Below are 22,743 nucleotides of genomic sequence, written 5' to 3'. Positions count from 1 at the left end.
ACGTCTAAATTCATAACAGACTGCATGTCAACTGGCCAGCCGAGCAGCCAACAGGCAACCGGCGCCATCTAGTGTCTTATCATGGTGATGGCAAGTGGACTGATTCCCCTGTATAGGAATGAGTTCTGGTGTCTTGTCTTCAGTGGTGTAAAGTAACTGAGAACATTTACTCAAGTACTGTACTTAAGTACAATTTTGAGGTACTTTTACTTTACTGGAGTGTTTCTAATTTTCAGTACTTTTATTTCTACTCCACCACATCTCAGAGGCAAATATTGTACTTTTACTCCACTACAATTATTTGAAAACTTAAGTTACTAGTTACTTTGTAGATTTTGATTATTATTACAAAACATACATTGACCACTTCAGCCCTATAAACATTTCGGCCATTTGAAAATAGCTCACAATACATTGTGAGCTTGTAGATCTGCTATTTTCAAAAGATTTGTATACATTTGAAAACTTGGGAAATGGGACATTCTGCACAATACGTATTTTCTACTTTGGTACTTTAAGTACATTTTGATACCAATACTTTTGTACTTTTACTCAATTTAATTCTGAATTTCTGACTTTTACTTGTAACAGAGTATTTCTACATTGCCGTATTGGATAGTTTTACTTAAGTAAAACATGTGAGTACTTTTCCCACCACTGCTTGTCTTACCAGGGCAGGGCTGCCAACCCATCCTTGATTCTGCAGGAGTCTCCTTGGTTTCAACCACATCCTTGAGGACTCCTTGATCGATTGTCATTTCTCCTTGACTTGGTATCAAACTCCCCAAATTCACCAGAACACAGGAAATGACATCTAGTGTAGTGTATAGTCAGTGTATGCAATCACACAGATTTTCACTGTTAAGTAATGAATAGTTATTATTAAATATGGGTCTTTAGTTGCTTCAATCATCAAATGAATTTATGTAGGCCTACATTTAGCTTTTTAATGGATGAAATGTCTAAATGTACCCATCATTTCCCAATGCTAGTAAAGCAAGCCTGATAAAAGTATCAAACTCCCAAAATTCACCAGAACACAGGAGGAAATTACAGTTTATTAAGTGTATGGGAAAGGGTAATAAACTCCTTGATTCTCACAGTCGGATGTTGGCAGGCCTGCTTACGACACATACATCCTTTATTGGATTATATAGGACACCAGAAACACATTCATAAAGCATTAAATCACATCTTAGGCTAAGATAGCTGCCTGCATGGTACATGTTTACACAAAGAGAGAGAAGGAAACCTTGACATAGGCCTACAGCTATAGCTGTACATATTTTTCACTCTTCATACCAGTAACCTGTAAACTGATTGTATGACATTCTATAGTAGTGTGTATATCTGTCTGTCTCTTATATGTCATCATGATTTGTGTGCGTGGGGAACTCATTTGAAACAAGCTCAGTGCTTTAATGAGTCTTCCAGTTTAGTAGACCTTGTATTGTGAATTAATTTGTACTTCCATGTACTGTTGTTCTCATGTCTTACTAAATAAAGTACATCAATCAATCAATCAATCAATCAGCTTAATATTTGTATCACATGAGCAAAACAATAATTATGACAGGTACCTAACTGTATGTGTTCTCTTTGTGCAATCTAAAGATGAAAGAATCAGCACATGCAAATACCCATGTTCAAAGATTAAGAGCCATGTCATAACCATCATCTTTTGACATAAACGCATAATATGAAGAAGATTTTCAGATTTGACCACCAGGCGGCGGCAGCTTCACTGTTCTACCGCTCCTCTGGGGGCTTGAGCGGAACCAACCATTTAGAATCACGCCTCAGTTTCCACACGGAGGCTCCACAGAGACGCACCCTGGGCGGAAGCAGCAACAGATCAGAACAGCAGCAGCTTCAGACAGAACACTGAGAACAGCAGAATGTGGCTGTTAGGGGTTCTCCTGCCTCTCATCAGACTGTATCTGTGTGGAGTTAAAGTTCTGCTCTATCAGCTCTTCAACAGCTCCTTCACACTGCCAGGTAACATTCATATATGTGTGTGTTTTATTATTATTGTTTATTGTTTATCTATTAGCAGCTCTACTCTTCCTGTGGTCAACACACAGAAACACATAGCATTACATAACATGCACACACTTATTGTTTAATGATGAATTGAATACATGGACCCCAATGGAAACAAGCCATAATAGTGCTTTCTTGGGTTAAATCATGTTAGCAGACCTTGTATAGAACTGTACTTTCTCAGCTTTTTTTTTGCAAACTGTTAATAAAGTATTCAATCAATCAATCAGTCTTTACATGACATTATAATTTAAAAACTTAAATGCAACCAAATGTTAAAGGTATAGTTCTCCCCCAAAACATATTTCTTTCTATTGATTAGTCACCCCATGGAGACTTGAATTCATGGATATTTTTGGGGGGTGAACCATCCCTTTACATATATATATTGTTTTTAATAATCTCAATTATATGGTGTAGTAAGTCATTGCATAAATATAGCCTTGATACCAGACTGTCCTATATTATATGACAGTCTTGCATCATTATGACCGCCTTGAGGCTAGCATCAATATAACATCTTAATGATAGCTCATCTAATTGTCAGGCTGTTTTTCAGGCCAAGGACCCCTTAGCTGAGAGAGAGATGAAGTAGGGACCCACTACATATTGTATAACATTATGTTGCAGATTGACTTTTTCATAGATTGAATAGATAGCTTCATAGACTTGTTTGACTACTACTGATTCATAATATCATAATTTATATCTGAAAAGTAACTAGTAAAGTTTTCAAATAATTGTAGTGGAGTAAAAGTACAATATTTGCCTCTGAGATGTAGTGGAGTAGTAAACAAAAACAACTATCATTGTGTAGTTTGTTGTGTTCATGTTAATGTATATTTTCAGACAATTAACCACTTAAAAAACTTGTACTTACCAGGACCAAACCTCTTTGCCGAAAATAGCCGATCTACAAGCTCACAACGGGGTGAACAACTCCTTTTTAAGGAATGGCAATTTATGCAGAACGCACACTAGTTAGAATGTCATTAAATATGGATTGTTAATACTCCTTGATCACAATAAATATGACACACAATGATGCCTTACTGTCTACAAACCTCCCAGAGTGTTAATTTAACCCATTAGCCTGAGTCTGATTCTTAAAGTTTTCTAAATCCTAACAGATTTTTGAAAAGAATATAAAAAATATTTTTTTTACGATTTTTCAAAAATAGTAGATCTACAAGCTCATAGCGCGGCACTTGGTGCCGCGCTATGAGCTTGTATATCTGCTATTTTTGAATAGCCAAAGAAATCTAAAGTGACACAGATGCGTTCCAGGTCTTAATGGGTTAACTCTTGAGAGTGTACAAAAGTAAATTTGGCTGCATTTGCACACGCTCAGGAGTTTAATGAACTCTGAGGATTTTACTGTGTTTGGCCTACTTTTTTATTGTCAGTTGTGTTGTTGTTCTTCTATGTCTCTAACGTGCACTTTGAGGTCGACAATGGGTTATAAAAAATACACACAAAATCAAATGAAACAGGGGTCTTCAGCGTTTTCAGGTCAAAGGACCCCTTAGCTGAGAGAGAGATGAAGCGGGGACCCCTCACTACATATTTTGCAAATTGACTTTATCATAGATTTATTTCATAGATAGACTTGTTTGACAGCACTATCATCGGTGTTGGATTCAAGTTAATGTGTATTTTCAGACATTTAACCACTTAAACCCTATTATGCTTGTGTACTTCGTCTGCCCATCCCTCCCAGCACCAAACCTCTTATGCCGAAAATAGCCGATCTACAAGCTCACAACGGCGTTGTGGGCTTGTGTATCTGCTATTTTCGGCTAATGTTCCCCTCAGAATAGGGATGCTAGGGTTCAAGTGGTTATTGTACTTCCACTTCCTATCACAGAAAGATTTGGTGGCCCCCCTGTAGTAACTCTGAGAGGCCCGGACCCCCTGTTCGAATCGAAGCCATTCGTTTCCATTTAATTGAAGAAAACAGGCAACAGTGCTAGTTCTGTTACGATTACAAATTTACTGTCGACGATTAATTGGCGTACAAATAATTGCGATTAACTATTTTAATTGTGATTTAATTGCGTTTTTTGGCATTGATTTGAACATTGGAACAAAAAATGTAATTTCTGTTTTGCCTTTTAGGTTTCAAAAATTGCACAGGGCAGACATGAGAGAAAACTATTATACAAAGAAATGACTGACATATTTAATAATTCTATAGTAAAAAATGTTAAAGAAAAATAGAGCGTTGTAAGCTTGTAGAACTGCTACTTCTGGAAGATATTCGAAAACAGTTTTCACCATGGAAACAAACAATCATGACTCTTATGCTAAATAATTGCAATTATCTCAAATAATTGCCATTATGTAATAATTGTGACAGGCTTAAATAGTTCCAGAGCTATGTGTATATAAAACCGCGCTGGGCTCTGACACAATGGAAGTGATTATACCTGCTAAACCGTTGTAAGGGTTTCTAGTCTGAAACATGGTAATCTGTCAAAGAATGCAATGCTATTGAACTGGTAGTACTGGCGTCAGCTTAAGCCCCTGTTGCTTATCCCCCACCATGACTAAGGCCTTGAATTATGCAGCCTCAAGGCCATAGTGTAGATTTGTAAGGCTTACAGGAGAATGAAAACGTGTCCTTTACCAACACAAACGACCAGTGACTCAAAAGGGGAAAGAAGTGTGAATTGGTTAGATTTATATTTGAATTGGCGATGTCTTATTGAAAACAGCAAAACAATAAATACATCTATGTGTAGGTTAATAAGTAGATCTAAAGTTTTCATCAGCTCAAATGTTTATTTCACTATTCTTGTTAGGTACCACTCAATAACCGAGGCAGCTAAATGGATTGCCTTCCAAAGGAAGCCATGGAAGGCAGAAGCGCCGGAGCTGCATCCTCCGGCCTCAATCTTGTTGCGCACCCGAGGGCGAAAAGCAAAGTGTGGAAATATTTTGGCTTTGACACGGATGCGGATGGGTGCATATTGCACTGGAAGAGGATATACTGTCGCATATGCATGAGCCAGATCGCGTACTCGGGGAACACCTCCAATCTGTCCTACCACCTCGAAAAGAACCACCCTGTCGAGTTCAGCGAGTTCGTGAAGAGCAACACGGATCACATGCGCGAGGTGTTCGGCACGTCATTCCCCAGGATCAAGCCCGAGCCCTCGGGCCTTTCTCTTAAGCCACTGCCGGACACAAACCTGAGGCAGAGCTTAGGCTATGAAAACAGACGACACAACGATCTGACGCTCGCCGTGATCAACTTCGTCTGCGAGGGCATGTATCCGGTGTCCGTCGTCGAAGAGCGCACGTTCCGGACCTTGCTGAGAACCGCCGATCCGAGGTACTCGCCCCCGAGCAAAAGCGACCTAGCCGTCAAAATGCTTCCACAGATGTACTTTCACGCCCGCGACGCCGTCCTGACCGAGGTGGCCGGGGTGATGAACTGTGGCGTCACCACGGATCTCTGGCAAAGCCAGACCCAGAACAGAACGTACATCTCCCTTGCCCTGCATGCTGTTAATCATAATAGTGCGACTGGCTTCTCCGTGACCAGCAAGTGCCTCAAGACCTTCGAAGTGCGCGAGGACAACGCGGCCGAGAACATCACGAGAGCCATGTACGAAGCCTTCGTCGAGTGGGGGATAACCCACAAGGTCAGCGGCGCCACCACCGACGGCTCCCTGGACGTCGCAAAAGCGTGTTCCCTTCTGGAGCTCTCGGTGCAGATGCCCTGCCTCGGGCATGCCGTCAACCGCGGAATGGACGAAGCCTTCGAGCTGCCGCGCATAGACGGCTTTCTGGGACGCTGCCGCAAGCTCGTCAATCATTTCCGAGAGACGGCCGTGGCGATGTATCTGCTGAAAGAGAAGCAGAGGCAGCACGGCCTCGCTCAGGTCGCGCTCGTCAAGGACAGGAGCCGGTGTTGGCTGTCGACGCTGGCGATGCTCCGGCGACTCAAAGAGCAGCAGCTCGCCGTGACCTCGACGCTCGTGGAGTGCGCCGAGAACCTCCACTTCGTCTTCGGCGCCGGCGACTGGGCCATGGCGGAGGGCTTGATTGAAGTCCTCCAGCCTTTCAAGGTCGTGGCCGACATGATGACGTCCTGCAAGTATCCCACCATCAGCATGGTGCGGCCCGTGCTCCACATGCTGCTCAACACCACGCTCAAGCCCAAAGACGGGGACCTCAAAGAGGTCGGCATGACCAAAGAGGTCGTTTCCAAGGTGCTGTCGGGCACCTACTCGCAGACGCAGGAGATCTCCACGTTCCTCAACATCGCCACGTTCCTGGATCCCCGCTACAAGAGGCTGCCCTTCCTGTCGCCGCAGGAGCGCTCCCGCGTCGAGAGCAACGTCATCGAGGAGGCGAAGGCGATCCTGGAGAAGCAGAGCTCCGAGCAGCCCTGCCCCGACGAGTTCTCCCTGTCGTCCGACGAGCCGCCCAGCAAAAAGCAGGCCGGGGCAGAACACGCGAGCGGCGGCGGCGGCGGTAGCAGCGCGGCCCCGGACAACCCGCTGGCCGCTATATTCTGCCAGTCGGACTCGGACCAGAGCCAGGCGGAGCTGCACGCCCAGGTGGTGGAGGAGCTGAGCAACTACAAATCCCAGCGGATCCTGGGGCTGAACGAGGACCCTCTCCTGTGGTGGTCCAATCACGCGGCCTTGTTCCCCACGCTGCCCAAGGTGCTGCAGAAGTACTGGTGCGTTCCCGCCACCAGCGTCCCCTGCCACCGGCTCTTCAGCTCCTCGGGGACGGTCCTGTGCGGGAAGAGGAACCGCATAGCGCCGGCCCTCGTGGACCAGCAGGTCTTTCTGTACGAGAACTCGCGCAGCTATTACGAGCCGGAGCCCACCGAGGACGATTTGGAGGACAGTGTGTGGGACTGTAACTACATTCTGGGTCAGCCATTGGAGTGACTGTGTGCGTAACCGTCACATTAACCCATTAATACCTGGAACGCGTCGGTGTCACTTTAGATTTCTTTGGGCTATTCAAAAATAGCAGATCTACAAGCTCATAGCGCGGCACCGAGTGCCGCGCTATGAGCTTGTAGATCTGCTATTTTTGAAAAATCTTGAGAACATTTTTTTGGGTTAAGATCTTAGGACATTACGAGGGGGATTCCACTTTTCTTTGCATGGGGGGAGGGGGGGGTTAAAAAGACCCATGTCGTAAAATCTGCACATCCTCCCATCTCCACAATGTTCATGTATGACAGGGGTCTTCAATGTTTTTTTCAGGCCAAGGACCCCTTAGCTAAGAGGCAGATGAATCAGGGACCACCATCCCCCCCCCACCCACAACATATTGGATTCATGTTAAATGTGTTTTTTAAGACATTTAACCACTTAATCCCTCGATGCTTTGTAAACTTGACCTTTGGCTCGGTACTTGGTCTGCTCTTTTTCCCTGTACACCAAACCTCTTTGCCGAAAATAGCAGAGCTTCAAGCTCGCAACGAGTCAGACGTGTTGTTAGCTTGTAGATCTGCTATTTTCGGCTAATGTTCGGGGTCCCCTCCCATAATAGGGATGTGAGGGTTCAAGTGGTTAATGTAAAAACACACAAAGATTTGGGGTCCCCCCTGCAGTATCTCTGAGGACCCCCTAGGGGCCCCGGACCCCCTGTTAAAGACCCCTGATGTATGATATCACTTAACTGCAGATAGATGGATACAGTAGACGGATAGATACCTTTATTGGTCCTGCTGCGGGAAATTCAAGCGCCAGTGACAGCACAGCAGTAAAAACGTTACAGCTACAGGGCAAAGAATGTACAATAGGTGTAGAAGAATAACCTCACAATAAAGACACCCACAAAAAATACAAATTATGGTTAAGTATACAGATGTATACACCCTATACAATCATCCTGCCTGGTGCAGAACAAGAGACACCGTCAATAAATATAAAAGTATATTACAGACGCATATACACTCTATACAATCCTCCTGTCTGATGCAGAACCTGAAAAGAAGTAGCACGGTAAAGCCTTTGATGTTAAGTTTGACGTTAAGAAGTAAGAAGAACCTTTTCCATTGGTGTGAGGCACATGAAAACGGGCATGTCCTAATCATGTAAAACATGATTAAAAACTAGGGATGGGGCAATAATCGTTATCGTTTACAAAACACTCAAAAATAATCATACCGCAGAGATTTGAATTGATTATGAAATTGTCCTCCGTCTATACCCTAGGATAAATTAGCTTTTGTTGAGCTGTAAATTCAGTACCACTTAAACCCCTCTATACTTGATAAAACTGACCTGTAAAGAGAGCATTTGGTACGCTCTTATTTCACTCAACCAATCGATTCGCCAAAAATTCGACAATAAATTGATTCGCCAAAAATAGCAGATCTACAAGCTCACAACGTGTTGCGTTGCAACACGTGAGCTTGTAGATCGGCTATTTTTGGCGAACATCCCCCCCAGAATAGGGATGCTGGGGTTTAAGTGGTTAACAAAATTTGAAGTTTGAAGCATAGTTTTGATTATTGCGATAAGATCGTTAATCGCACTTATTTTTGCCACAATAATCGTGACATGTCATTTTCACATCATCCCATCCCTAGGTGTGAGGCACATTAAAAACAGGCATGACCTTTCATGTAAAACGTATGATTAAAAAACATGTTTTGTTATTAGATCGAAGAGATGCGTACTGTAATCTCGGGACTGAAATAATGCTAGCTATAATGTACAGGTGTCATTTGTTGCTCTTTCTTTATCGCTATAGGCCTTCGTCCAATGGTGGTTTATGTCTACAATGTGTATGCTTCATCATGCTTATATGTGTTTTGTTTAAAGGAGTAGTTCACCCAAAAAAATGACTTATTTTCTATCAATTACACACCCCATGAAGCCTTGAATTCATGGAGATGTTTTAGTTTTTGTCGCATTCCTGAGCCAATAATTTGATGACCAGGTGTATTTCCGGTAGGAGACACAAAGAGTCTATTTTGTGTCTCCTACCGGATACATTAGCATCTTTCCGCCGGCAATCAAATGATAGGCTCAGGAATGCGACAAAAACAAAAACAAATCCATGAATCCAAGGCTTCATGTGGTGTTCAATTGATAGAACATAAGTCATTTTGTGGGTGAACTGCTCCTTTAATGTGCACATAAGAAAATTGTTATTTTGATTTAGATATTATATTTTACATTTTTGAAGTGTGGAATATTTGTTATTAACAAATTGTAAAATGCATCCACAATAATATAAAGACATTATTATTTGCGTTTCTGTTCATAGTGTCCCAGACATAATTACAGATATTGATAATCACTGAATTGCCTGCTTCCATTTTGGTGTCTTATTTCAATGCTGCATGCAGATGAATAAGGTCTTTACTCACCAGGAGCGTGACAAATTAAAATGCGTCTGCAAATATTTTTTGCATCAAACTATTCATACGGTTAGTGCCTCATTCATACAGGTGGATCATGCTTTTATTTGTGGTGAAAAAACTACTTTGTTCGCTCCGTGATATTAGTGACAATATTAGTGACTAATAAATAACAAATATATATATATATATATATATATATATATATATATATATATATATATATATATATATATATATATATATATTGTTTTTGAGGGGTATTAATTACATGGGGAAATAAAATGCTCCTGGTGTCTAAGGACCTTTTTATATTAGAAAAAAACAAGGTCTTTAATCCCCAAAGAGTTAACAAACATGTTGCACCATGATACGTTGTTAGCTTGTAGATCTCTTCTTTTTTTGTTGTTGTCACGTGCCATCTCATGAGTCAGTCTTGGGGGCATTGATATAGCACACTGGTGTAAGAGCCGCCATTATTGCACCATATGATTGCTAAAGGCCTGGACATGGGGTAAAAAAAAATACTTTGGAAAGGTTTTGCAAATTCATTGGTATAGAAAATGTGGGAAACCCTCGTTGAACTTGGAAAGGCAACTTTGTGGACGTTCTCCCCTCTCTCTTCTCACACAGCTTTGCCCAAGCAAAATGGAAGGGTTGCCATAGTGACAGGGGGTGCCCGTGGCATGGGCTTTGAGACGGCGAGACACCTGGCAGGCCTGGGCATGCATGTTGTACTAGGTAGGCTGTTTTTTTTAAGAACAACACTGATCAATGAATTTCTGCTCCACTAAAGATTATAGGGCTGTCACGGTCGTCGTGACATTTTACTATTAATTGTCACTACAAATTATTGTGATTTAACGGTTTTAACGGGGGGGGGGGGGGGGGGCATTAAAGGTAGGCTAAGTGATATTTTGGGGTATTTTTTTTGTTGAAAGGTTAAAGTACTATAGTCTGATAGTAATCATTGCTACAGAGCGTTTGTTTGGTCACAGGAGTCTCTCAAGCTCTTAAACACAATATAGTACATTTTCAGATAGGTGACAACATTTAAGCCAATCAGGAAGGAGGACTGAAAATGTATTTTCTGTTTAATAAAGAGCTGGAGAGACATGATAGACTCCTTTTACTGAACAAACACTCTATAGCAATGAGTACTATCACAATATAGAGCTATTTAACACTTATTTTGACCAAAGTAAATCACTTACCCTACCTTAAAATATTGGAACATTTACAAATCTTTTAGGCTTCGTACACAAATTATTTTGTTCCAGGGACCCCCAGAAGCAAAGATTTGAGTTAAAAAATGTTAGCTGTTAAAAATAGAAATATATATATACAGTATATTCAAAGATTTGCACACATTTTCATTATTTTTCAATAATAGCTGATCTACAAGCTCATAGCGTGGCACGAAGTGGCGCGCTATGAACTTGTAGATCTGCTATTTTTGAATAGCCAACCAATGTGCTATAGCTAAAATCTAATGCTTTCCCGATTTTAATGGGTTAAAACAACACTGATCAATTAAGTTCTGCTCCGCTAAAGTATAGATTAGATGTTTGAGAGTATGTTCAATATATTTATAATTAAAAAAAAGTATGCTTTCCCCACCCCTCCTTTTGCTCACACCTGGCTCGACCCTACTATAATAGTGCTTATATTTCTATTTATATTAGCATTTTTATGTTTTACCTTTTTATTCCTCGTTCTTATATTTTATACCGTCTCAATTTCTGCTGTAGCTTAATTGTTTTTGTTCTGTGTCTGAGAGCAATGCATCGAGTCAAATTACTTGTGTGTTTAGCGCACCGTACTCGGCCCATAAACAGACTCTTGATTCTCACTAATCATTTCAAGTGGAGCAGAAAATAATTGAATCACAAAACGCACCTTTGTAACTCCTGGTTTTTCAGATGATTTGTAAAAATTCCATGCCCCCCCACGTCTCCTCAAATCGTTTGTTGTTTTCCAGACTCCACTCAGTAACATTGAATTAAATGATTAATAATTTGTCCTTTTTTAATCACATTATAATTTACTAATCAATATTACTAAAGAGAGAGCTACCATCTGATTGTTTACTTAATGGATTATTATGTCAATTACTATTGCTTAAAGATTATGAAATGACTATCTGAGTAATTTAGAATATTCATGGTTATTTTTTTGGCAGCGGTTACGGTAGGAGATACAAAGGAGACTTTTTGTGTCTCCTACCGGAACCCCTGCCGGTCACTAAATTATTGTCTTAGGAATGTGACAAAAAACAAAAAAATATCCATGAATTCAAGTCTCCACGGCGTGACTAATCGATAGAAAACAAGTCATTTTGGGGGTGAACTATCCCTTTTTAATATGACGTTCAAATACAAAACATGCTCCATCACAAGCTATTTGAACTATTTGCTTAAAGGTGCTGTAAATGAAAATGTACAGCACCTGGGGTTAATTGACCCCATGGCTTTATACTCATTTATCAACCCATTAAGGCCTGAGGCGATTCTTTAAAACATTCTAAATCCTAACCGTTTTTGGAAAAAAATCCCCCAAAAAAATCCCAAGATTTTTCAAAAATAGCAGATCTACAAGCTCATGACATGAGCTTGTATATCTGCTATTTTTCAGTAGCCAAATCAATCTTAAATTGACACAGATGCGTTCCAGGTCTTAATGGGTTAAAACAAATGTCTTGTCAGACACAAACATGTGTCTGAAAATAGCCGATCTACAAGCTCGCAACGTGGTGCGACGTGTTGTGATCATGTAGATAGACTATTTTCACCACATGTTTGCCCCAGAATAGGGCCGCTAGGGTTCAGGTGGTTAAAAAGTTACGTTAAAGTTCTGCATTCTGATAGTAATCATCACTATAGAGTGTTTGTTCATTGGCAGGGGTCTCCCTGTCTCTGCTGCTCTTAAGTAAACAGAAAATACATTTTCAGGTCGGGACACCACCAGGCTATTTCATCCAATCAGGAGCTTGGATTTTATAGTGTTCCAGTCAGCTCAATTATTTCTGTTTCTTTTTTTTCGTGTTTGTTTCATCACTTTCTTTTTCATGTGTATATCCTGTACGTCATTGGTTCTCAAAGTGGGGTCCGGAGACCCCCAGGGGTCCTTGAGGGAGTTCCAGGGGGTCCCCAGCTAAATGATAGAACCAAATGGATCCTAACGGGTCCGTAAAAATCTACTCTTATGGGGGTCCCTGGCTTATCTTTTGATATGGGGGTCCGTGGGCTAATAAGTGTCAATTTGGGGGTCCTTGACATGAAAATGTTTGAGAACCACTGCTGTACGTGTTCTGTCTCCTGATTGGATCAAATTGATATCCCTACCTGAAATGTGTTTTTCTTTTTACTAAAGAGCTGGAGAGACGAGGAGACCCCATAGTTACTGAACAAACACGCAATTCATTTTGGACTAAAGAACTATTTAACACTTATTTTCACAAAGAAATATCACTTAGGCACAGCATCTTTCGATATGTTCACCCAGCAGCAGTCAAAAACGTATAGCTTCACATATCGGTGAAGTTGCCACATATTTGATTTATTCACATGATAATATCACTAAACCGATTATTAAAGCAGCACTACGTAGCTTGGGGTATCAGTGGGCACTTTGGACGCAAATACCATGGCAGCCAACGTCTTTGACTACATTACCCAAGATCCTCTGCAAGCATGTCCGGCGAGGACACACTGTGATTGGCCAGTCGTTGCTTTGACTGGCAGTTCTGCCTTGGTCAAGCCCCTAGCAGGGACCCCCCTGAGTCTATACATTTATGGAAGGATTATTGTTATTGCCTAAACATGTAACTTTATAATGTTGTGGGACATAATATGCGATGTAGTTAAAAAAGGTTGCATAGTGCTGCTTTAAATTAAAACAAAATTGCATGGCGTTTCATGCCTATTATAATACCGCTTCAAAAACACAATGAGCGTTAGTGCTGTGATTGGTCGAGGCGTTTTGATTGGAGGGTGGGGGCTGTGTCTTGCTGGACGTCCCGCCCACCCCGGCTCTCTGGTCTTCATCATCTTTAGCTGGGAACGAGGAAGAGGAGGGACTGGCCGCCGTCAGCAAGATCCGCGAGGAAGGCAGCCAGCAGGGGAAAGGTAATGATGATCTCTCTGTTTTTGTCTTTTTCTCCCTCACTTGCCTCTTTACTCTAATAAAGGACGTCTTCACCCATTTTCAACCTATCTTCATATAATAGGTCCTCACTAAAACTAATGATAAAATGGTGCTATTCTTTTCTACTCAGTCTGTCTCATAGGAGGGCTGTGGACAGTCCAGAAATCCGTCTACCAGTGACATCATCGTTAGGCAGGATTTTTTTTTCCAACAAGATTAAAATTTTCTTATTTAGATTTTTATTAACGGGAGAACAATGGCTTCTATTATTGAATTGCAACTTTCAAGGAATAGAAAGCCTGCCGTTTCCATTAGCTTGGATCCCCCATCGATGATGTCACTGGTAGACGGGTTTCTGAACTGTCCACAGCCCTCCTCTGAGACACAGAGTAAGTAGAAAAAAATGGTACCATTTTATCATGAGCTTTAGTGAGGACCAATTATATGAAGATAGGTTGAAAAATGGGTGAAGTCGTCCTTGGGTGAAGCCATTAAGACCTAAGGTTCCATTTCTACAAAATATTTAGAATAGTTTTTTTTAATAAATTGAAGAAATATATATATATTCAAATATTTGCACAGATGTTCCTAAAATAGCCAAAGAAATCTGAAATGACACAGATGCGTTCGTGGTCTTAACCCATTGAGACCTGAAGCCGATTCTACATGTCTCCTAAATCCCAACAGTTTTCTAAAAAAACGTATGTTTCTATATCAGTGGTGCTCAATCTTTTTCATGTCAAGGACCCCCAAAATGATTTGTATTTGGCCGCTGACCCCCATCAAAATATTTTGTTCCAGGGACCCCCCAGAAGCAAAGATTTGAGTTAAAAATGTTCGCGAATTTTCAAAAAGCGCTATGAGCTTGTAGATCTGCTATTTTTGAATAGCCCGAAGTGTAAAATAATGCTTTTTTAACTCAAATCTAAAAATGACACAGTTCCAGGTCTTAATGGGTTAAGACCTAGCCTTGGATTCTTTATTCTTTATTCGGATCCCCATTAGCTTCCGCTGCCGCGGTCGCTAGTCTTCCTGGGGTCCACATAAAACATCACAACATAAAACAACATACAATACCTTTTTCTGGGTGTGTGATCCGGTCAGGAGCGGAAGCGACCCTATATGCCTCACCCCCAAATATAACCCCGGCCGCGATCGAAGGGCATTGTCATTCTAGGGCCTACCTAATAAAATCCTTGATGCGGCGTAGTTTAGCTTCTTTTTGAAATACAAAATAAATATAAATGTAAGTGTACTTTTTCCGGAGACTATTTAGACTAGTCTACCTTTTGTAATCAATTCAGCATTTAAATTGGGGAACCAAAACAAAGCGGCTCCGCAAAACCGGAAGCAGCAAAAAAAAATGAAGCCGAAAGCTATTTATTTTCTCTTTTTTTGTTGTTTTTTGACCCCCCCCATCTCAAAATGTTTTGTTCCAGGGACCCCCCAGAAGCAAAAGATTTGAGTTACAAATGTTCACTTTAAAATAAAAAATGTATATATTCAAAGATTTGCACATGTTATGAGCTTGTAGATCTGCTATTTTTGAATAGCACAAAGAAATCAAAAAATGACACGGATGCGTTCCCGGATTGAATGGGTTAAATGAATATCCCCTCTATAGTCTCAACAGTCTGCACAGAAAACAAAAGTTGACCAAAGTTCATGGCCAGCCTGGGGAGAGTAATCTGTCTCTCAAAGCACAAACATGTCTTTGTCTCGGTATGGTTGTGTTTAGCTTGACCGCAGCAGTGGTTCTTAACCTTTTCAGGCCGCGACCCCCCCAAAAATAATCATATTTGAAATGGTGACCCCCCAAAATAATCATATTTGAACTGGGGACCCCCCAAAATAATCATATTTGAACTGGGGACCCCCCCAAAATAAATATATTTGAACTGCATGGACCCCCCCACCCTGACAAGCACTTGGAATTGTAGGAGTTTAGTTCGTTAGATTTAGTTTGACTCTGTTCCTCAGATAAATATTGTGGAAATAGCCATAACGCCTCATAACGCGAGGCTTGTAGATCGTCTATTTTATTGTTTTGGTCAATGTTTGACCAGTTTTTATATAGTATAGTTTGTTGATTACTTTTGATGCAGTAATGGTCTTTTTTCCATTTCATTTATTTATTTATAGGTATTAGAAAGTCTTAAAATCCTTACATTGTAACTTTACTGTCATCTGGGGACCCAAAAAAAAAAATCTCGAGTTACCACAGGTTGAGAACCACCTGGACTACATCACTGTGAGTTGCTGAGTGAGGCTTTAGTAATTCAAACGTAATTCCGTTGAAGCTCCGTGCATCATGTGTTGCGGTCTACAGCTCGTGTCTTGTTTGAATGTGGGAATGTGTCTGTCTGAATGAATTGACTGCCGCGCTATGAGCTTTTAGATCTGCTATTTTTTTTGCAAATCTTTGAATATATATATTTTAAAGCGAACATTTTCAACTAAAATCTTTGCTTCTGGGGGATTCTACAAATGTCTTCTGAATCCTAACAGTTTTTTGAAAAGACGTATTCTGCTATAATCAGTGGTTCTCAAACGTTTTCATGTCAAGGACCCCAAAATGATATGCATATGGCTGTGGATCTTTTTCTTTCACAGCTGAGTTTCTGTTCCTGGACTTGGCCTCCCAGAAATCCATTCGACAGTTTGTTCAGAAGTTCAAAGACAGAGGGCTGCCTCTCCATGTCCTGGTTAATAACGGTAGGCTGGTTCGTTACGTCAACTCCTAAATGTCTTGTGTATTCTAGCTGAGCGAGCCTAAACGTTTGCACTCTGTTTTGGTCAAGCGTGTTATCATCATCAGTAGACCAGTGGCTCCCATACAGTGGTGGAAAAATTACTCAAATTCTTTACTTAAGTAAAAGTATCAATACTGCAATATAAAAATACTCTGTTACAAGTAAAAGTTCAGAATAAAAAAATTACTTGCGTAAAAGTACAAAAGTATTGGCATCAAAATGTACTTAAAGTACCAAAAAGTAAAAAGCTCACAACGCGTCGCGACGCGTTGTGAGCTTTTAGATCTGCTATATTCAAATAGCCTATGTATAAAATAGGGCTAAAGTGGTTAATGTAAGTTTCATTATATCATCATTTATATCTGAAAAGTAACTTGTAACTAAAGTTTTCAAATAATTGTAGTGGAGTAAAAGTACAATATTTGCCCCTGAGATGTAGTGGAGTAGAAGTAAAAGTATTGGAAATTGGAAATACTCAAGTAAAGTACAAATACCTCAAAATTAAAGGTTACTTAAGTACATTACTTAAGTAAATGTACTTAGTTACGTTCCACCACTGCTCCCATATATACATATATATGGGAGCACTTGGACTTTTGGGGTAAGAAAAATATAAGCCGGTTTGTACACTCCATTGATAAATGAGGGCCACTGTGTTGTGTGTGTGTGTGCGTGTGTGCGCGCGCCGTGTGTGTGTGTGTGTGTGTGTGTGTGTTTGCGCGCACGCAGCCGGCGTCATGCTCGTCCCCGAGCGGCAGACGGAGGACGGCCTGGAGCTGCAGTTTGGTCTCAACTACCTGGGTCACTTTCTGCTGACCGGCCTGCTGCTGGACGCGCTGAAGAAGACGGGCCGGCCGGGCGGCTGCGCCCGCGTGGTCACCATGTCCTCGGCCACGCACCGCGGCGCCGTCCTCAACATGGACGACCTGCTGAGCCGGTAGGGGAGAGAGAGAGAGAGCGTAAACCAGGGGTCTTCAACGTTTTCAGGCCAAGGGACCCCTTGGCTGAGAGCGAGATAAAGAAGGGACCCCCCCCCCCCCATTATATATTGTATAGAATATTTATTTTTTCATAGATTTCATAGGCAACTTCAAAGACTTGTTTCACAGCACTATCATGTTGGATTCATGTTAACGTGTGTTTCCAGACATTTAACCATGCACTTAAACAATGCTTAGTATACCTGACCTTTCACTCTGTACTTAGCCTGCTCTTTTTCCCCCCCTATACTAAACCACTTTACCGAAAATTGCAGATATACAAGCGCACAACGCCTCGCAGCGCGAGGCGTTGTGTGCTTGTAGATCTGCTATTTTTGGCTAAAGTTCTCCTCAGAGTAGGGATGCTTGGTTGAAGTGGTTAATGTAAAAATCACACAAAGATTTGGCGGACCCCCTGTAGTAACTCTGAGGACCCCCTGTTGAAGACCTCTGGCGTAAACAATTTACAGTTTTAGTCGTCTGGCAGACGCTCTCAACCCATTCAATCCGACAGCGCGTCTCTGTCATTTTATACATTTCTTTGGCTATTCAAAAATAGCAGATATACAAGCTCATAGCGCCACAGAGCCTAGTCCCTCCACGTGCCAGAGCCTTTCCTCTCCCCCAGTCCCGGCAGAGTAGTTCCGGAGAAGCGGACTGAGGGGCACTGTCTTGTCCTAAAAGGACTGACCGTGGGTAGCTACCTGGGACGTAAGTCGGGGGCTTGATCAACCCCGGCTGGGTCACCTGGGCGAGGGTGTATGTTGTTGCGAGACCCAAAACACCTGTCGACCACAGATCTGCTGTTTTTTGAAAAATGTGTGCAAATCTTTGAATATATGTAATATATTTAACCTCTTTGCTTCTGGGGGGTCCCTGGAACAAAACATTCAGTTTGGGGGTCTGCGCGGCCAAATGTATAGCATTTTGGGCGTCCTTGGCACGGAAAGGTTTTGTATCTACTCTGCCGTACAAAGCCAAAGTGCAGTAACTACGTTTTTTGGACACCGACTTTTTTTTGTATCCCAAAGGTCAAAATAGCCATCGTGATTTTGGGGGATAAACAATTACCTCAAGAACAGATACCGTTGTGATCAAAAGTTTACAAACATTTGTAGAGAACATGTATGTCGTGGCAGTTTTGACTTTTCAATCATTTCTAAAATTCTTATTTTTCTGTGATGGGTTGATCAGAGCAAATACTTCTTTCGTCGCACAAAAAAATCACAAAGTTTATTTTATTTTCATGAATTTATTATGGGTTTTCTGAAAATGTGACCAAATCTGCTGGGACAAAAATATACATACAGCAATGCTAATATTTGGTTGCATGTCCCTTGGCAATGTAGAACGTTTTGTCAATCAAATAGCAACGGTGCAGCAATAGTTTGTAAGTATAGACCGTATACTTGAGAACCAACCCACTGCCTTATCTGATGCCCTAACCTTTTACACAATAATTCCCCCTGTGGCCTCTAGGCGGTGCTACAGTGCGCACGGCGCCTACTCCCAGAGCAAGCTGGCGCTGGTGCTGTTCACCTACCGCCTGCAGGAGCGGCTGACGGCCGGGGGCTGGGCGGTGACGGCCAACGCCGTGGACCCCGGCATGGTGGACACGGCGCTCTACGACAACCTCTGCAGCCCGGCGCAGGCGGCCAAGACGCCCGTGGCCAAGCTGCTCTTCAGGGTACGTCAAGTGACACGTTTTTTAACACACATAAAACACGGCTTTTAGCAAAAGGAATGCTGCTCCATGTCAAAGTGCTTTATTCACGCCGTTTTGACCATCACGGTATCTTCTTCTTCAGGGTCACTTTTTGTACTGTAGAACTGTAGGGGTCTTCAATGTTTTTTAAGGCCGAGGACCCCTTAGCTGAGAGAGAGAGATTAAGCAGGGACCCCCCCACTTTATATTGTGTTGCAGATTAATCCATTAATCCAAGACCGGGAATGAATCTGTGTCATTTTAAGATTTTCTTTGGCTATTCAAAAACAGCAGATCTACAAGCTCATAGCATGGCACAGAGTGGCGTGCTACAAGCTTGTATTGATTGATCTGATATTTGGAAAAATCGTGAAAATGTGTGAACATTTTTGAATATATATGTTTTTTAAAGCAAATCTTTGCTTCTGGGGGAGGGGGGGCGGGGGGTCCCTGGAACAACATATTTTGAGATGGGGGTCCGCGGGCCAAACTCATATCTAAAAATGTTTTCTAAATCCTAACCCAGGGGTCTTCAACGTTTTCAGGCCAAGGACCCCCTAGCTGAGAGAGAGATGAAGCAGGGACCCCCTCTATATTGTATAAAATTGTGTTTCAGATAAACGTTTGCTGCTTTTTTCCCTCTACAACCTATAACTCTTTGCCAAAAATAGCCGATCTACAAGCTCACAACGCCTCGCGCTGCGAGGCTAACCCTAACCCTCTCATCAGAAAAGGGATGCTAGGGTCCAAGTGGTTAATGTAAAAAATATATATATATCACAAAGATTTGGCGGACCCCCTGTAGTAACTCTGAGGAACCCCTAGGGGTCCCGGACCCCCTGTTAAAGACCCCTGTCCTAACCGTATGTTGCTATATCAGTGGTGATCCAACGTTTCCATGTCAAGGACCCCCCCCAACCAAACTGATATACATTTGGCCACTGACCTAACTCCATTGGATCCTCAAACTGTCGTTCAAACCACCTAACTCCAACTTTTGGAGTCGTTTTTTCCTCCAAAAAAACTCCACTTGAGCTGTATTTGTGTGAAGTGATGATAATATATGGACACATCAACATACAAACTTTGATGAGGCAGTGTTTGTGTTGTTCTAAAAAAAAATCATTTCCTGAAAAGTTCATTTTTTGGGACATTTTCTGCCCGACAGCAGAGATATATAAAATATACATGATACATACATAATACATCATGAAAAGCTTACTTAATACAATAATTCATGTGTTATCTTTCAGGATTATCATTTTTAGCTCCCCTTTAACCGATTAAGACCTGAGGCTTATTCTAAAACTTTTGACTGTGTGTGTGTGTGTGTGTGTGTGTGTGTGTGTGTGTGTGTGTGTGTGTGTGTGTGTGTGTGTGTGTGTGTGTGTGTGTGTGTGTGTGTGTGTGTGTGTGTGTGTGTGTGTGTGTGTGTGTGTGTGTGTGTGTGTGTGTGTGTGATTGTTTTCATAGACCTGATTACTTGTTTTTTGGAATAAAAAAAATGTGCACAAACTTTCATGATTTTTCAAAAATAGCAGATCTACAAGCCCATAGATCTATGCATCTTTAACTCTTGAGACTGTGGCTGCTGTGTTGTTGTTTTTTAGCGCACAATGAATTTCACCTGCCTTTTTGCTTTGTAATTGGTATTGCTGACAAACAAAGTTGAACCTTGCACCTTGACAGTGGTGGAAAGTAACTAAGTACATTTACTTAAGTACAATTTTGAGGTATTTGTACTTTACTTGAGAGTATTTCCAATTTCCAATACTTTGACTTCTACTCCGCTACATCTCAGAGGCAGATATTGTAAAAAACAGCATTGTTCTTTGTGTGTGCATCGCCCCGCAGACGCCAGCAGAGGGCGCCTCCACGGCCATCTACGCGGCCGTGGCCCCCGCGCTGGAGGGCGTGGGCGGCTGCTACCTCTACAACGGCGCGAGGACGGCGTCCGCCGACCTCACGTACGACGCCGACCTGCAAGGCGAGCTGTGGAGACGGAGCTGCGCGCTGGTCGGACTGCCGGAGGCGCCGTGAGGTACCCGGGGGGAGGGGAAGCGGGGGGGGGGGGGGGGTCGTCAGCGAGGGGGGGTCCTGAACTGGAGCGCCCCTTTGACGCGTGGAAATGGAACTAAATGGACTTGTGTAGATTAGGGGCATTGGTTCTCTTAAAGTGGGGGTCCGGGGCCCTCCAGGGGTCATTGTGGGGGGTCCCCAGGAAAATGTGTTAATATAGGATCACAATCATTCTAACCACTTTAACCTTTAATACATTTGGCTATTCAAAAATAGCAGATATACAAGCTCATATCGCGGCACCGAGTGCCGCGATATGAGCTTGTAGATCTGCTATTTTTTTTGAAAAATCGTGAAAATTTGTGAGAACTAACCCTTTTTTGAATATATATATATGTTTTTTAAGCAAACATTTGTAACTCAAATCTGTACTTCTGGGGGGGGTTCCTGAAACAACATATTTTGAGATGGGGGGTCGGTGGCCTTTTTTTTTGCACAAATCGGGGGGTCCCTAGCACAAAAACATTTTCAGATCCCTATCTGAAAATGGTGCTTAAAAACAATGCCAAATACATATGAATTTGGGGGTCCTTGGCACGAAGGGGGGCTCTTTGTTTCTCCTACCGGAACCGCTGCCGGTCGTCAGATTATTGGCTTAGGAATGCTACAAAAAAAAAAGAATATCCATGAATTCAAGTCTCCATGGGGTGACTAATTGATAGAAAAAAGTCCTTTTGGGGGTGAACTATCCCTTTTTTTATGGGTTCAAATGGAAACGTGTGCGTTTCAGTGACGGGAGATGCGTGATTATGGCGACCTCACCAGCACGCCAAGCGGCTCGCAGACCGTCCATCACGTTTCCATTACAGGTGAAAACTGTCGAGAGGTTTTCAGACCATTTCAAAACATTTCAAAATGTTTCGATAATGGCTCGTTGAGCTAGTAGATCGCTGTGTTCGCTGTTCATCGTGCAACAAGGTTTATAGGGCTTAAGACAGTGGTTAAGTCAAGGAAAGAGAGGAAGAAATATTTTCGCTGTAGTGATGATTGAAGATAAATGGTAATACCTGGGTGTCTGTTAACAGAATGGACAGTTACACCATACCCAACCATCCATAACTCTAAGATTTGGAGTACAGTTCAAGAGTGAATTAATATAAAGGTTTCTATAGTGTATGTCTGCAGAGCAACAACTGCAGTCAATAGTGATGAGCGGGCCGACCTGTAACCCGCGGTGCGGGTGGTCGAGTCAGGATTTCAGAGGCAATTATGCGGGCTGCGGGTGAGCGGGTCAACCGCTCTCACACGCAAAAAACAACAACAACATGCTTGTTTATTTAGCCCATGACAATGTTGTGCTACTGTAGACATTTAAAGCGACTTTGGGTACTTAAAAGAGCGCAATATAAATATGAGCTATTATGATGATGATTATCTTTTTTTTCCTCACAGAGGGTCACGGGGCGGGTTGAGCCATAGATTTATATATGGGTTCGCGGGGCAGGTTGAGGCGGGTTGGGTTCCGAGGCGGGTCATGAAAAAACCCGACCCGCACATCATTAGCAGACAATCTCAGTGATTGCAGAGCCAAAACAGATGGTCAGTTTTCTGTGGTCTCGACAACTGGCATCTGGTATCTGTCTTTTTTTGTCATGCCAGACCTACAATTGTGCCCAAATTGTGGCGAGTGCACACAGACCCACCTCCCCTGCCAACCCCCCCCCCCCCCCACACACACACACACACACA

At 42.2% G+C, this 22,743-nt stretch overlaps 1 protein-coding gene across 2 annotated transcripts; it reads left to right on the top strand.

Annotated features, from left to right (window-relative positions):
• The first annotated feature begins 1,842 nt into the window (after positions 1–1,842).
• Positions 1,843–21,019, top strand: LOC311041123 (polyprenol dehydrogenase-like). Of its 2 annotated transcripts, XM_084051626.1 has the most exons (7): positions 1,843–1,998; positions 10,025–10,132; positions 13,447–13,518; positions 16,151–16,252; positions 17,020–17,227; positions 18,750–18,957; positions 20,830–21,019. In XM_084051626.1, the coding sequence occupies exons 1-7, from the start codon at positions 1,899–1,901 to the stop codon at positions 21,013–21,015; spliced, it is 984 nt and encodes a 327-aa protein (XP_083907752.1). In that variant the 5' UTR covers positions 1,843–1,898; the 3' UTR covers positions 21,016–21,019. The 2 variants fall into 2 exon arrangements, with proteins under 2 accessions (XP_083907752.1, XP_083907751.1); XM_084051625.1 differs by lacking the exons at positions 10,025–10,132; positions 13,447–13,518; positions 16,151–16,252; ... (1 more) ...; positions 18,750–18,957; positions 20,830–21,019 and adding an exon at positions 4,848–7,019 and having other exon boundaries at positions 1,867–1,998.
• Positions 21,020–22,743: the final 1,724 nt, after the last annotated feature.

This window comes from Gymnoscopelus microlampas (genome assembly GCF_963454915.1).
Source record: "Gymnoscopelus microlampas genome assembly, chromosome: 24".
Taxonomy (NCBI): domain Eukaryota; kingdom Metazoa; phylum Chordata; class Actinopteri; order Myctophiformes; family Myctophidae; genus Gymnoscopelus; species Gymnoscopelus microlampas.
The sequence above is the reverse complement of the archived record's forward strand: the minus strand, read 5'-3'. Positions and strand labels throughout refer to the sequence as shown.